Below are 16,781 nucleotides of genomic sequence, written 5' to 3' on the forward strand. Positions count from 1 at the left end.
CCTTGAAGTCCATACTAAGACGTTCAAAAGGGCGGGAAGCCTTTTTCAGATGCGCCTGCTCGGGGCGGTAGAAGTGCGGCTTGCACTCCGCGCAAATGTGGCATTCCCAGGTTACAGTCCTGACCTCCTTGATGGAGATGGGCAGGTTGCGGGTCTTGATAAAATGAAAAAGTCGGGTGACCCCTGGATGGCAGAGGTCTGCGTGGAGGGAGCGGAGGCGGTCCACCTGTGCGTTGGCGCAAGTACCGCGGGACAGGGCATCAGGAGGCTCGTTGAGCTTCCCAGGACGATACAAAATATCATAGTTGTACGTGGACAACTCGATCCGCCACCGCAAGATCTTGTTGTTCTTGATCTTGCCCCTCTGTGCATTATCGAACATGAAGGCTACTGACCGTTGGTCTGTGAGGAGGGTAAACCTCCTGCCGGCCAGATAGTGCCTCCAATGTCGCACAGCTTCGACAATGTGCCTCCTGTGCCTCCTTTTCCACCGAGGAATGGCGGATTTCGGAAGCGTGGAGGGTTCGTGAGAAAAAGGCCACAGGTCTCACGGTAGCATGGTGGTTAGCATCAATGCTTCACAGCTCCAGGGCCCCAGGTTCGATTCCCGGCTGGGTCACTGTCTGTGTGGAGTCTGCACGTCCTCCCCGTGTGTGCGTGGGTTTCCTCCGGGTGCTCCGGTTTCCTCCCACAGTCCAAAGATGTGCGGGTTAGGTGGATTGGCTGTGCTAAATTGCCCGTAGTGTAAGGTTAATGGGGGGATTGTTGGGTTACGGGTATACGGGTTACGTGGGTTTAAGTAGGGTGATCATTGCTCGGCACAACATCGAGGGCCGAAGGGCCTGTTCTGTGCTGTACTGTTCTATGTTCTATGTCTGCCCGCTTGGTTGAGGGTGGCCGCCAGAGATACATCGGACGCGTCGCTCTCGACCTGGAATGGGAGGGACTCGTCGATAGCGCGCATCGTGGCCTTTGCAATGTCAGCTTTGATGCGGCTAAAGGCCTGGCGGGCCTCTATCGAAGGGGAAACGTGGTGGATTGGATGAGGGGGCGGGCTTTGTCGGCGTAGTTAGGGACCCACTGGGCATAATAAGAAAAGAAGCCCAGACAGTGTTTGAGGTCTTTGAGGGAGTTGGGAAGGGAGAGTTGCGTTAGGGGGCGCATGCATTCGGGGTCGGGGCCTATCACTCCGTTACGCACTACGTAGCCGTGAATGGCTAGACGGTCGGTGCTGAACACGCACTTATCCTTATTGTCGAGGTTAAGGAGTTTTGCGGTTCGGAGGAATTTACGGAGGTTGGTGTCGTGGTCCTGCTGGTCATGGCCCCAGATGGTGACATTGTCGAGTTACGGGAAGGTGGCCCGTAAATCGTATTGGTCAACCATTCGGTCCATCTACCTTTGGAAGACCGAGACCCTATTCGTGACACCAAAGGGAACGCTTAAAAAGTGGTAGAGTCGCCCATCCGCTTAGCACGCAGTGTACTTTCGGTCACCCGTGCGGATGGGGAGCTGGTGGTAGGCGGACTTAAGGTCCACAGTGGAAAAAACTGTTGTACTACGCGATCCTGTTAACCAGGTCGGAGATACGGGGAAGAGGATACGCGTCCAGCTGTGTAAACCTGCTGATGGTCTGACTGTAGTCAATGACCATTCGGTTTTTCTCCCCAGTCTTATCTACCAGCACTTGTGCCCGCCAGGGACTGTTGCCAGCCTCGGTAACCCCTTCCTTCAGGAGCCTTTGGACCTCGAACCTGATGAAGGTCCTGTCCTGGGCACTGCACCGTCTGCTCCTGGTGGCGACGGGTTTGCAATCCGGGGTGAGGTTCGCAAACAGGGAAGGGGGGTCGACCTTGAGGGACGCGAGGCTGCAGACAGTAAGGGGGGGAATAGGGCCGCCGAATTTAAAAGTTAGGCTCTGCAGGTTGCACTGAAAGTCCAGTCCAAGAAGTGCCGGTGCGCAGAGGCGGGGGAGAATGAGAAATTTATAATTTTTTAAAACCCTTCCCTGGACCGTGAGGTCCGCCACGCAGCACCCGGTGATTTGGACGGAGTGCGAACCAGATGCCAGAGCGATTTTATGCTTTACGGGATGAACGGGGAGCGCGCAGCGTCTTACCGTGTCGGGGTGGACGAAACTCTCCAGAGTCCAGTCGGCAGCTTGTTTCACGACCGTTGAGGTGGATCTGTGTGGTCGCCGTGGAAAGCGTGCGGGGCCGTGACTGGTCCAGTGTCACCGAGGCGAGTCGTGGCAGGAACGCGGAATCGTCATCCAGGACGGAGTAATCGCTTGCGGGGTCCTCCGTGCCGATCCAAGATGGCGGCGCCCGTCGGCCGCATGTGGTGGGGGATGAACAAGATGGCGGCGCCCTGGAGTCAAACGTGGAGTCGGGTGCCCAAAATGGCGGCGCCCGGGGCTCGCACGTGGCATCGGGAGCCCAAAACGGCGGCGGCCGTGGATCACTCGTGGTGGTGGGGGGGGGGGGGGGGGGGGGGGGTGGAGGCAGCGAGGTCCGCAGGCCACACGGGGCCCTAGAGGAGTGCGGGGGGGGGGGGGGGGGGGGCGCGGTCTCTGTCTGGAACGGCAGCGACCGACTTGGAGAGGCAGACGGCTGCGAAATGGTCATTGTTGCTGCAGCTCTTGCAGACTGCAGTGCGGGCTGGGCAGCGCGGGCGGGAGTGCTTGGTCTGCCCGGAGAAATAGCAGCGGGGGCCCGTGGGCTTGTCTGGGCATCCTGCAGCGCAGGTCTGGGGGTCCAAGTCGGCAGGGGTGAGGGGGCTGTGCCACGCTGCCCAAGGGGCTGCCGCGCGGCTGGGGGCATATGCGCGCGCGTTGCGTTCAGCGACTTCCAAAGAGGATGCAAGGGTCCGTGCCTCAGTGAGGCTGAGAGCGTCCTTCTCTAAAAGTCTCTGCCGTATTTGGGGTGACTGCATGCCCGCCACAAAGGCATCCCTAATCAAGAGTTCGGTGTGCTCCGCAGCTGTGACCTGCGGGCAGGCGCAGTTTCTCCCTAGGACAATGAGGGCCCGATATGATTCGTCGAGGGACTCACCGGGGAACTGTTGCCTTGTTGCCAGGAGATGCCGCGCGTAGACTTGGTTTACTGGCTTGGTGAAGTGCCCTTTTAGGAGATCCATGGCGACATCATAGTCCAGTTCGTCCTCTATCATCGAGTAAACGGCGGTGCCCACGCATGAGTGGAGGATGTGGAGTTTCTGCTCCTTTGTTGGTCGATTTTCTGTAGTAGTGAGATAGGTATTGAAGCACGCCAGCCAATATTTAAAAGTTGCTGACGCGTTTGCAGCATGCGGGCTGATTCGGAGGCATTCTGGCTTAATCCATAGTTCCATTTTCAAAGTCTAGCGTATTAAATTGATGCACCATCAATTGGACTCGAGTCATATTGAAGTTCCAAACAACAGGCTTTAATACGCTAGATGTGAGCCAGGCAGTGGTCGTACAGAGAAAGGCCGACTGCCAGCCAGTACGAGCACTTATACCCCGCCTTGTAGGTGGAGCTAACAACCTCTCAGCCAATCGGCGGGGAGTCACATGATCAACCACAACCAATTGGCAGAGAGGCACATGGCTTGCCTGGGCCAATGGGCAGCGAGGCTGCTGTACCAATGGCAGCTTGGTTCTTTGGTAATGTGATCTCTCTAGCCATACTACCACAGTGGATGGTTAAAAGGACCAGGGATTTCCTGGAAAATGAGCGAACGTTGGACTGGTTACAACACAATTGCATCTCCCCTGCTTCCCTCCCCTGTTAATAGCCACTGGATGGCATGAACAACCTGATCGATGCCAGAATCGGGAAACACAATTGGGCGGAAAATCGTGAGTCAGACGAAAATCATGGCCTGGGCGGGGTGCCCGACGGATTGCCAGGCTCCGGTACCTCGACAGCGGTGTCAATGCATTCTACTCTGTACACACTGTAAATGATGTTGGCATCTCGTTACCGGGCCTGTCCCGCGATGCTCTGCCTCCACCAGGATGAATTATGGACGGCGAGTTTCACTGTGCTTTTAAAAATTGGGAAATAAGCACCATGGCTGCTGAAGGAGAAAGAGGAGGTAGGACATGTTCCCAGAGGTGCAATCGTGGGCTGCCAGTCCTGCTGCTGGCATGGCTGGCTGAGGGGGAACGTGGGGGGGGGGCATCTACCAGGGCCAGGAGGGAGTAGCAGCGGTGACCAGGATGGGCCATGGGGGTCAGGGTGAGCCCCCCGTGACCGTTGTGTCCTGGCATGGACCGTTATTTCTGTGGCCTGCAAGGCAGCCATCTTGCTGCGCACCCCACTGACCATCCTACCGTGGCCCCTAGTTGAGCAGAATGACACCAGCCATGTGGATACCCCCGCACTCCACAACCCCCTCCTCAGAAGCGGGCGCCAACCGCTGGTGGGGCATCACGTGGTCCATCCAAGGGGGACACCCACATTAGCCCCCTACAGGTGGGTGCTGGACAGGGGCTGCAGAGCTGGCATGGGTAGCACTATCCACTGGCGCACCTGCTAGCAGGGACAGGTGCTGGAGACAGAGGTCTCCACTGTGCCAGGTACAGACAGGGTGTGGAGGGCAAAGTTCCGGGGCAGCGGCCAGTGGTGGGTTTGGGGACGGGGGAGGAGAGAGAGGAGGACATGCAGAGGCGGGGGCTGCAGTGCAGGCAGGGGCCACCATTGCCCGTTGGACCTGGTTGGGCATGGGGGTAAACACCATGCTAACGTGTCTGCCTTTCACCTCCTGGAGACAATGGACTTCAGAATCCAACCAGGAATGGTGGCCTTCAATCTGGCCGCTGCAGCCTTGGGCACTGAGGCTGTACGAGCAGGAGCCGCTCAGGGAGGGCCGTGTAACAGCGAAGCCTGGCCCAGAGGAACAGGAGCTAGCCAGTGAGGATGGAGAGCCGGCCGTCCAACAGACCGAGGAAGAGGAGGTGGGAAAGAAGCGCCACATAAGGCCTCGTGTCCAGGCATGCCGTCGAAGACTCCGGCGAAGCAGGGGGAACCATACGCTATATCTGCAGAATCATGCCACACCTGGCACCGCAGGGGTATGGGGAGTGCACCCACTCAAGGTCATGGTCGTCGTGAACCTTTACTCCTTGGGGTCCTTCCAGATGCCAAGCGGCAACCTGTCCATGATCTCACAGACCTCAGTGCACAGGTGCAACCATCCTGCCACGAAGGCCCTGTAAGCCTGCCCAGCACAATATATCAAATTCAATGTGGACTGAGCCCACCAGGATGCCCGGGCAGCGGGATTCACGGCCATTGCCAGGATGCCCCAGGTCCAGGGGGTGATCGACGGGATGCATGCCCCCCATGAACACCGTCCCATGACACATAGGTCTTCACAAACTGAAAGGGGTTCCACTTGATGAACGTGCAAGTGGTGTGTGACCATGAGCTGCGCATCATGCACGTCTGTGCCCGATACATGGGCAGTGTGCATGACGCCTTCATCCTGGCACACTCGATGATTCCTGGCACCTTCGAAACACAGCCTCCCCCTTCAGTCCAAAGATGTGCATTGTAGGTGGAATGGCCATGATAAATTGCTCATAGTGTCCAAAACTTGCCCTTAGTGTTGGGTTGGGTTGTGGGGATAGGGTGGAGGTGTTGACCTTGGGTAGGGTGCTCTTTCCAAGAGCCGGTGCAGACTCAGTGGGCCGAATGGCCTCCTTCTGCACTGTAAATTCTATGATAATTCAAGCTGTTAGATTGACTCATGGGCAACAGGGGTTATCCGCTGCAGTCGTGACTGATGGCGCCTATCTGGGGGGCCACAAACCGTCGCGGAGACCCACTACAACAACACCCATACAGTGACCAGAGGTGTGATCGCATGTGCATTGGCATCCTGAAGATGCGGATCAGGTGCCTGGGCCGCTCTGCAGGGGCCCTCCAGTATAGAGCTAGGTGGGTCTCTCACATCATGGAGGCCTGCTATGTCCTCCACAACATCGCACAGGAGAGGAGACGTACTGGAGAAGGGGGATGAACACCGGGCCTCATCCGACAAGCAGGATGTGGAGGAGGGCCAGGTGGGAAGGGCACATGGCCGGGCAGGCACAGAAAGCTGCACAACGCGTGCACCAAGGTCAGCGTGCACGAGACACTGTAATCGCCACCAGGTTTGACAAGGGGGCCAGGCTGACAGCACGAACATCCCATCTCACCCACCCCCTTCCAATCGACCACCCGCTCCTGTGTTCACCCTCCGTGATTCCTACCTGCCTCACTACATGGGTGCAGGGCCTGGGTTGGTAGTAACAGAGGGTCTGGGCCATGGGATAGAGGATGATGATGACCTGCTCTAAAGCTATGTCGAGGTGGAGCCGCAGATGGTACATCAGGAGTAGAGGGGGCCTGCTCTGATTTCCACCCTGCGACCCATGTCCCCTTTGGTGGCCGTCCTCTGGAGCGTCCAGGCCTGGATGGGTCCAGCAGTTGCTCGGGTGTCCCAGATGGTGCGGTGCCACTTGGTTGCCCGTTGTCGACCTCTGCCTCTGTGACTGACCTCTCTCCGGGCCAACCAACCATGTCTAGTGCCCGCTGCTCCATGGCGGTGAGGGCCACAAGTCCGGTGGTCTCCTCTCTCTGTGATTATGCACCGCGTTCTCCTGGAAGGGGGGGGGAAGACAGAAGGCGCAGTGTGAGGCAGTCAGACTCGAGCAGCATAGGGTGTGGGCAGCTGGTGGTCGTTGTGAGAAGGGCTCCGGCCATGGCGAGCAGTATGGGTGCTGGCCTGAGTGCAGGGTGGGAAGCAAGCTCACTGCCTGCGTGGGGGGTTCGGGGGAGGGGATATTTATGGCTGTGTGCGATGAGGTTTAATACTAGGGGAACGGTACTGCCTACTCACCCTGGCTGCCTTGAGGAGGTCATGCAGCTTCTTCCTGCACTGTTAGCCGGTCCTGGTGGTGGCCTCTGCCACCTCACCCACGCCTGGTGTATGGCGGCGGGTGGCAGCCTCTTTCCCATCCCAGGGAACAGAATGGAGCGCCTCTCCTCCATGGCATTCAGCAGATCTCCAGCTTTGTGTCCGTGATCTGGGGTGCCATTCTTTGTGCTGCCACCTTGTTGGCTGGGATGAGTGTATGTGGGGAGTGGAGTGCTGATATGCGGCTGCAACTTGTTAGTCTCTCGAGTGGCAATCCCGACCCAGGCAAATCAGACTCCGTTATCATTGGAATCGCTCGAGTTCCCCAGTGCTAGCCAGTGCTAGCCCCTTAATGGATCATGAATTGCTCTGGAACCAGCGCCAATTTAGTTGCTGTGGAAGTCCACTGACTCAGCTCCGGCGTCAAAACAGAGAATCCCTCCCCTGTTTTTGTTCCCAGTTGTTTGCGTTCTGAAGGCCGAGCAGTTGCTGGACTTGGTCCCTTTGCAAATGGTCATTCTTCATGTGAACTGGATAGCAAGATATTTCTGGAGGCACCACAGACAAGCATCTCTTGGTGTGTCCACAGAAACAGAGGATGGAGAAATGAAATGGCATTCCTGAGTGACGATTCCACCCTCACTCTGCCCTGTGAGGAGAGCATACTCAACCACAGGAGTGATAACACTGACCAATAAGTATATTTTATGATTTTAAAAAACTTTAAAGTAAACACAGAGTTAACCATATTAACAGCAAAGATATAGCTATAAAGTTCTTCAATAGAAGTGCAAAAAACTTTAACTCCCTACCTACACCTGTCAATATACATTCCAATTAAGCAACCCAATGCAGTTTAAATGCCACTTGTAAATAAAGTTAACAATCAGGTTCAATTGCATTTCTGTGCAGACCTTTGGAGAGAGACCCTTTCAGGAACGACCTGAAAGCCTTCTATCTTGTCAGGCTAAAACTCTATGGCAATCTGCAAAACCACACACAAAAAATGCCTTTAATTTTTGATCTGATTTTGAAAGCAAATTATGGTGAACCTGCATAAAACACTAATTCAGCCACAACTAGAGCATTGTGTCCAATTCTGGGCACTGCATTGCAGGAAGTAGGTGCCAGAATTGGAGACGGTGCAGAAAATGTTCATGAGAATGGTCCCAGGGATGAAGGATTTTGGTTGTGTGGATAGATTGGAGATGCTGATCTGGTTCCCCTTCGAGGCGAGATAGCCGAGAAGAGATTTGATAGAGTAGTTCCAGATACTGAGGGTTCTGGAGAGTGTAGATGGGGAGAAACTGTTCCCATTGGTGGAAGGCTCAAGAATCAGAGGGAACAGATTTAGGGTGATTGGGAAAAGAACCAAAGACAAAGTGAAGAAAAACATTTCACACAGCGAGTGGTTAGGATCTGGAATTCACTGCCTCAGAGGGTGGTGGCTGCAGGTTCAATTGTGGCTTTAGAAGGGAATTGGATAAGCATCCACGAAGAGTGAATTTGTAGTGTTACGGGGAGAAACCATTGTAGTGGGACACGGTGAATTGATTTTACAGAGAGCTGACACAGACACAATGGACCGATTGGCCTCTAGTGCTATATCCATTCTGTGATTTAAACAGAAATGGAATGACTATCTGATGTGGTTGAAGGGTTTCCAGGTCAGTGCAGTGGGGATTATTTACCATCTTGCATTATGAACACGATCCAGCCTGGACAATGGATGAATTGGGAGCGTTCAATGTTGTTCATTGCTCTGTTTCCAGCATCTGATGTCCCTCAAACAAATTCACCTCACTCCTTAGCCCTAATCATTTGATCATTTAAATAACCCAAGTTGTGTAGTTCATCTGCTTATTTTATTCTTCATCTTTTCCCCTCTTTGTCTCCCCTGAAAGACATTGGTTCCACGTGATGCTGTTCGTTGCTAGAGAGTCCAGACTCAGTGTATTGGGAGGTTATTCATGAGAACCCTGCCTTCGCACCCTTTCCCCTCGCCTGAGGTGTGGTGACCCTCAGGTTAAATCACCACCAGTCAACTCTCCCCTCAAAGAGGAAAGCAGCCTACTGTCATCTGCGACTTTACCTTGCCTATTGTGAGATTACCCAACCATGGTGGTATCACAGCCCACCCTGACACTGATCTTTATCCTGTTCCTGGGCATGTTCCATTTTCAGGAAGTGATCTAAAGTGGGAATCCTCGCTCATATTGACTCCCTCCAAGTTCAGGAATGTGGGCCGGGATTCTCCCCTATCTGGCAGGGTGGGGGGGTCCTGGCGCACCTTTAGGAGCTAGGCCCGCGCCGGAGTGTTTGGCGCCCCGCTGACCGACGCGATCGGCCTTTGGCGCAACGGCTGGCCGAAAGGAGTCGGCGTGAGTCCGTGCATGCGTCGGAGGATCAGTGGCCGCTGACGTCACCTCGGCGCATGCGCGATGGAGGGGGTCTCCGCCTCCGCCATGGTGGCCCATGGCACAGGCCTGCCCGCCGATCGGTGGGCCCCGATCGCGGGCCAGGCCACCGTGGGGGCACCCCCCCGGGGTCAGATTGCCCCTCCCCCAGGACCCCAGGGCCCGCTCGCCCTGACAGCGGCGGGAGAGGCCTGACAGCGGCGGGACTTCGGCCCATCGCGGGCCGGTGAATCGCCGCGGGGGCCCGCCGACCGACGCGGCGCGATTCCCGCCCCCGTCGATTCCCGGGTGGTGGAGAATGCCAGCCACGGCGGGGGCGGGATTTACGCCAGCCCCGGGCGAATCTCCGACCCCCGAATTCCGCCCATGATCTTGTCTCTAAGTCCAACCTAACTTGATCACCTAACTGGAGATGGACCCTGGATGTGTTTTAAATTGTGCATGGTGGCACATCACACTGTGTGGTGCATTTTCGCAATGAGCAATAGTGTTGTAAGGGGGTGGTCGATTTTAAGTCTTTGATGATGTTTGATTTCACATTTTCCAAGTACTGAGCTGATGTAACTACCTGAAGCCTAATCTATACGCCCATATGATATTTTAGGCATTTGAGGTGACTAATTTTTTCTTATTGTTATTTTCCACTTACACAGGGATGAGGAAGGTGGGGAGGAGCTCCGGAAACGTTCGCTCCATCTGCCATTCACCTTTGCCACAGGAGAGGCCTTGCTGTACCAAGCAGCCTGCTCCAATCCGGGACTCCCTGACCCTTGCCAGGCCAAAGGGAGAAGAAGAAAGAATGCCTCGAGTAAAACTGAGAAGGAACAGAGAAATGTGGATCCCAGTTCCCTTTTAGGTGCGATGATGCAACAGGACGAGTCTGTGTACGTGTGCCACCCTGCTTCGGAGCCCAAGCATTCTTACAGCAGCAGTTTCTTCAGCGAGGCTGGTGGCTCTGGATGCACAGCAGGGGATACCTGGCAGAGCGATACAAGTGAGCTCGGCCAGCAGGGGGTTAATGCTGGGCAGCTCGATCCCTTGCTGTCCACACTGGACTCCCTTAATCTGGCCGGGGAAGAGAACTGTTTAAATAGCGACTTATTCAGTGCACTTGAAAATCTGGGACTTGGTGCAGACGACTTGGAGCTCCTGCTGTTTGATGAGAGGATGGTGAGGTTGGATACGAACCCGGAGTACATACCGTCATTAAATGACATTTTGACAAATGGGGAGATTTTATCCTATGTCCATGACTCGATTGTGACTAAAAATGATCAGGAACTCCCTGGAATCCAGCAACCATATTCAACACAGGATTCTTCCCAAACGTTGGCCACAAACCTCTTGGTATATTCACCCAAACCTCTGGAAAAAGAGGCTCAGTATTCCTCCCAACATTTGCAACATCACCAGCAGGCATTCCATTCAGCCCATCAGGTACTCCAGCAGCAAGACCTCCTGCTACAGGCCCAGCAGGATGACCAACCCTGGAGTCAGCACTTAGAACCCAGTAATGGGCAGCCTCAAATGACTCAGGAGGAACCCCTTCAACAGCTCAAAGTGCACCTGCACACACAGTGCCAGTTTAAACCAAAAAGCCACGAGCAGCTTCTAATCAATGGGATGCATTCCCACTCCCCAGCAAACTCCCCGTTGAGAGCTAATCATCGATGGCCCAATTACAGTTGCCAGTCAGCAGCCGATCAAGTCGCTTCTTACAAACTGGATCACCTCGCTGGCTATTGTGCTGGTCAGAACCTGGATTCCTATCAGCAACCTCAGTCCACATGTCCGCCTCTTGCTCCAAGTGGGATCATTCCAAGCTCAGGTTCTCACATGAGTGGGGCACCTTGCATGGGGTTAACAATGAATGGAGGAAGCGGTGAGGATGGCCAGTATCAGGGTTTTCTAACCACATCATCTACTTATCAGACTTTCCCACAGAAGCAGCAGATTCAGGGAACACCACTCTGCCAGTATCAGCCCTTGAATCCTTCCAGTAATCACTTTGCGGATCTATCTCCAGAACAACTGCAGCCTGCGGTGGACCCTTATGGGTTCTTAGCAGCTTTGGTATCTCAGGACAGCTCCCACAAGGTAACCAGCCTACAGCTGCCACCCAGCTGACAGACTTATTTATTCACATCTGTTGGAGCAGGAATCTGGGGTGGGATTCTCTGCCCCACATCAGGTTGGGGAATCCCCGGGGGGGCGGCGTGAATCCCACTCCGACGCCGGCTGCCATATTCTCCGGTGCCGGTTTTCAGGCGGGGTTTCGCCGCACCGCGGGAGCCATTGGCAGCGGCCCCCCTGGCAATTCTCCAGGCCCCGTTGCGCCGAGCGGCCGTCATTTCCTGGCCAGTCCCGCCAGCGTGAAATGACCGTGGCCCATCTCGGCGGAACCTGGCTTGTAGGTCGGCTAGGTGAGTCCTCGGGGGGGGGGGGGGGGGGGGGGGGGGGGGGGGATTCGGGCCCCCACGGAGGCCTGGTCCGCGATCGGGGCCCACCGATCTGCGGGTGGGCCTGTACCATGAGGGCACTCCTTCCTTCCATACCGACTGTAGGGCTCCGCCATGGCCGGCGCAGAGAAGGACCCTCCCCTGTGCATGCGCAGGAACACACTGGCCGGTCTGCACATGCATGGAACCCCTCCGCTTCCGGCCTAGGAAGATTCCGCACCTTCCGGTCAGCCCGACGCCGGAGTGGTTCACGCCGCTCTTGGTGCCGGCGTCGGGCCATCCGGCCAGTTGTGGGAGAATCCCGCCCCTGATGGTTCTAGGGGGAAGGATAGGATAAGATTAGTTCCTGTATTGGTGGGGCAGGAACAGAGGGTTTGCAGTTCATTAAGTACTCGGGTATACTTGTTAACATTCGGGAGTATACTTGCAAAGTATTTTAGCAGCAGATTAAAGAAATTGGAGTGACTTAAATGAAATAAAAGCAGCAAGTGCTGGAAAAACTCAGTAGGTCTGGCAGCATCTGTGGAGAGAGAAACACAGTTAATGGGCAGTGTCTACCGGCCACGTTACACTCGAGCAAGAGCGCAACGCGGCTGGTAGATCCCAGGAGAGGCCTCCACGGCCTTCCTGGCAGTCTTTACACCTTGAGGGATATACCCAAGTCACACGAGGTGTCAAAATCAGAATACTGTCGAAAGGGGGCATGACCAAACAGTGCCTAAGGCTGTAGCTGGGCGCCCTTCAGTACAAGTCCATACAAACATGGACCAGGTGGAGCGGCACCTGGGGGGGGAGGGGGGTCTCCTGGGCTATTGGAGGCCTCTTGGTGGGTAAGCATAGTGCAGGGCCTATCTGGCCCTCTTCCTGTAATGTGGGCACCTTGGCACTGCCCAGCTGGCACTTTGGCATTGCCATCCTGGCACTGCCAATATGCCCAGGTGGCACTGCCAAGCTGGCAGGAGCACTGTCAGGGTGGCAGTGCAAGGGTGGCTGGGTGGCACTGCCAAGGGTCAGGACCCGAGGATGGCCATGCCCATGAAAGGCAGGTTGGCGGTGGTTTGAAGTTTGGCGGGGGTGCAGGGCAGGTAAGTAGGGGCCTTTGGGAGATTTGTGGCTGAAGGGTTGGGGTCCTGAAGGGGGGGTGCCTGTAAGGGGGTGTGGGGAGACCTGAAGAGCTTAGTGAGGTGTCTTCACTTGGCGGGTATGGGGTAATACCCATTTGTGTGGGGTGTGACATTGCCCATGGGTGGAGGATGGAAGCTCACTTAAAGATCGGGCACCCTTTCAAAATGCTGGCCCGATTTCTGAGTTCAGCCCCCCAGTGCTAAAAAAGTGATTGAGTGTCGTTTGATAGCGGTGGAGAACGCGCCAACAAAACCCACCACAAATGAACTTAGAAATGTTTCTGTTAAATTCCACCCAATGTTTCTGTCGATAGCCATATGGACTAGAAACTGTTTCTCTCTCTGCAGATACTGACAGACCCCCTGAGCTTATCCAGCATTTTCCGTTTTTATTTCAAATTTCCAACATCTGCAGTATTTTGCTTTTATTCGACAGGAATATTCCTTCCTTATTCATAAGTTTCCACTGTTCTGAATTTAGGATTTCTGGCAGAGCCTGACCATTCAGCACAACATCTCGTATGTGTGGTTGACTGGCCATAGAATCACTACAGTGCAGAAGAAAGACATTCGGCCCATCTAATCTACATCAATCCTCCAGAAGAGCACCCTACCTAGGTCAACTCCCTGGCCCAATCCCTCTCACCCCATAACCCCAGCTAACTCGCACATCTTTGGACTGTGGGAGGTACTGGAGCACCCGGAGGAAACCCACGCGGACACGGGGAGAACGTGCAAACTCCACAGTCACCCGAAGCCGGAATTAAACCCGGGTCCCTGGTGCTGTGAGGCAGCAGTGCCAACCACTGTTCCGCTGTGTCGCTCCAGGGAAAACTATGCAGCAAAATCTTGCTCATCCAGTTAGGAAGGAAGACTGAGGGAAAACTTTATTGGAAAATACTGGATGGATTTATACCCCACCTGCTATTATTCTACAGGGTTTAATGGAGATTAAATTTGGGAATGAGGCAGTATTTTCCCAGATCCTGCCAATTTAGAGACGGGTGAGTTAGAGTAACATTGCCCAGGATTGAGATGGGCCCCAGAATCATTTTGCATGGAACCTTTCCCACAAGAAATAGGAAGGGACTTTTAATTCCAATTCTGATGCTATATTTCTCAATATTTCAGCCAGTTGTGTCGTTCGGTTACAAAAAACGTTGATGTCTCCAAAGGAGCCAGTAGATGAGGGATAGAGGAGAAAGCAGAAGGACCAGATCATGGGAGTATCCCAGATGTGATGGTGCAGGATTTGGAAAAATATGTTTGATTGGTGTAGAAGTGTGCTGCTCCCAAGCACAGAACTGCATTCCAATGACAGCCGAGATTCAACTTGTACCTCTAACATAATAAAACACCTCAGGGTGCTGCACAGGAGTATTATAAAGCAAAAATAGCTAGCCACCCATAGGAGGGGATATCAGGGCAAATGGACAAAAGTTTGGCCAAAGAGGTAGATTTTAAAGAGAGTCTTAAGGGAGGTATAGGTTTGGAGAGTGAAATGTTTTGCGAGGGAATTCCCAGCTTGGGTCCCAAACAGCTGAAGGCACGGTGAAGATATTAAAATTGAGAATTAGTGGATTGCAGATATTTTGAGTGTCGTGGAGCTGGAGGAGATTCCAGAGATAGGGATAGGGTGAGGCCATGGAGGGATTTGAAAATAAAGATATGACTTTTAAAATAAAGGAGTTTGTGCCCTCGTTAAATGCAGCTGGAATGAAACATTTTTTTTCCCATTTGCTGGTGGGGACAGTTCCGTGTAAAATGATTCTGGAGTTAATCACGGTCTAGTCCCTGGTGCGAAACTGTCTACCACATCAAACTGTCTAACACAGCACTAAATCATCATACTGAAGAGGGAGCCACATTTCACTTGGTGTGCAGAGTGTCAAGATGTCACAGCCTTGGATTTTCCCGATCCTGCCAACAACGGGCATCATTCCAGGTGAGTTGGGAAATTTGGAATGCGGCAAAATTGGCTTTTGGCTGCTCTTCAAATGTTCCCATCCCACCTGTGATGATGCCCGCCATTGGCAGCTTCAGGAAAATCCTGCTATTTGGAGGGTTCAGGGCTTTTGTGACGCAGTATTGAAAGAGCGTCAGTCAATATCTAACCTGGGCTATCTCTAATCTGAAACCTCTCTTTAGCTTCCTCCGAACTCAAATGTTTGCCAGAGTGGGGCTAAGATCAGCAGTTCTCATAATTGTGTGATTCCAAATAAAAATGGCCATCAATTAACCTTCTATTTTTTAAAGTTAGTGTTCTGAGGACTGACAGTGTTGTGTGGCACACAGGCTAGCCTCAGGTTCCCTGAGTGAGTGGTGGCTCAGAACATGAGGAAAGTGGTCAAGGTTCCAGTTGCTGTTCATTCTCTATGGCTGGGAGGTTTGCGTGGACTTGTACAGGTTTGGATTGTACTAGAACAGCACCCTCTGTCAACTCTCCTGCAAAAGCAACTGTCACTGAGGTGAGGGACCTGAGGGAATGTTGACTCTCACAAACCCCAGTCAGCACCTGGGGAAGAGAAAACTGGGACTGAAAAGGAGAGCATTTTACAATGACCTAAATGGTGTCATAACACAAAACACCCATTCACCAGACTGATCCAGCAACATCAACCCATAATATCCCAGATGTTACGGAACATGCTGATGTTAAATGCGACAGCATCCCAAAACCCAGAAGGGTAGATTGGAACGCTGGTTCTTACTGATGTATGTGTTTCTTTCTGGTATAATGGGAGGAATGATGTACAACCCAATGAGCACCAGCCCAGTCGTTGTCTGAACAATTTTTAAAAATTAATTTAAATTGCCCAATTCCTTTTTTTTTTCAATTAAGGGCAATTTAGTGTGTCCAATCCACCCAACCCGCACATCTTTGGTTTGTGGGGGTAAGACCTACGCAGGCACAGGGAGAGTGTGCAAACTCCACAAGGACGGTGACCCAGGGCCAGGATCGAACCCGGGTCCTCAATGCCGTGAGGCAGCAGTGCTAACCACTGCGCCACCGTGCCGCCCTTATGTGTGAACAATTAATAAAGTTATTTGTTAACTTAAAAGAAAGACAAAGACACATATGGAACGAAAGACTATAATACACTCTCACACTTAGGTATACTGATGACTGTACACACATCATTTTAGATGAAACTATGCCTTGGTCACCAACTAACTACGTTTACCTGAACTCTGAGACACTCGTTTTTCTAAAGAACATCCAATGTTAAGTAGCTTTATGAGCTAAAATCAGCAAATAATCACCACAACCAGGTTAAGTGGCCACCTTTGGGAAACCTACTGTTTTCTTTCAGGAGACTATGGATGGAAATTTCCATTTCTCCCAGCCGCGTATTTCTCTGTCAATGGGAATACCCATTGAAGTCTCCCCACGCTGCCAGGAAAGCCCTGGGCGGGGGTGCGCTGCCGGCAAGAACAGACCCTCCTAAAGACAGAGAATTCTGGCCTATAAGTGCAACTTACTGCATTTCTGGTGTCAGCTAGCTCTCTCCCCCCTTAATTATTGTGCCCTCCAAGCCTGAGCCGACCATGCTGCCCATCTAAACTAAAACCTTCTACACTTCCTGGGTCCATATCCCTCTATTCCCATCCTATTCATGTATTTGTTCAGATGCCCCTTAAACGTCACTATCGCCCCTGCTTCCACCACCTCCTCTGGCAGCGAGTTCCAGGCACCCACTACCCTCTGTGTAGAAAACTTGCCTCGTACATCTCTAAACCTTGCCCTCGCACCTTAAACCTATGCCCCCTAGTAATTGACCACTCTACCCTGGGGAAAAGCCTCTGACTATCCACTCTGTCTATGCCCCTCATAATTTTGTAGACCTCTTATCAGGTCACCCCTCAACCTCCGTTGTTCCAGTGAGAACAAA

General features: G+C 53.4%; 1 protein-coding gene across 5 annotated transcripts in view; it reads left to right on the forward strand.

The window, feature by feature from the left end:
- ahr1b (aryl hydrocarbon receptor 1b) overlaps nt 1–16,781 on the forward strand; it is a 217,215-nt gene that overhangs the window by 189,877 nt on the left and 10,557 nt on the right. For all 5 annotated transcript variants that reach the window (XM_038788103.1, XM_038788110.1, XM_038788107.1 and 2 more), the window contains one exon: nt 9,959–11,402. In XM_038788103.1, coding sequence (XP_038644031.1) covers nt 9,959–11,402 — 1,444 coding nt within the window. The remainder of the gene's footprint in view (nt 1–9,958; nt 11,403–16,781) is intronic.

The sequence above is a fragment of the Scyliorhinus canicula genome, chromosome 2 (assembly GCF_902713615.1).
Source record: "Scyliorhinus canicula chromosome 2, sScyCan1.1, whole genome shotgun sequence".
Lineage (NCBI taxonomy): Eukaryota > Metazoa > Chordata > Chondrichthyes > Carcharhiniformes > Scyliorhinidae > Scyliorhinus > Scyliorhinus canicula.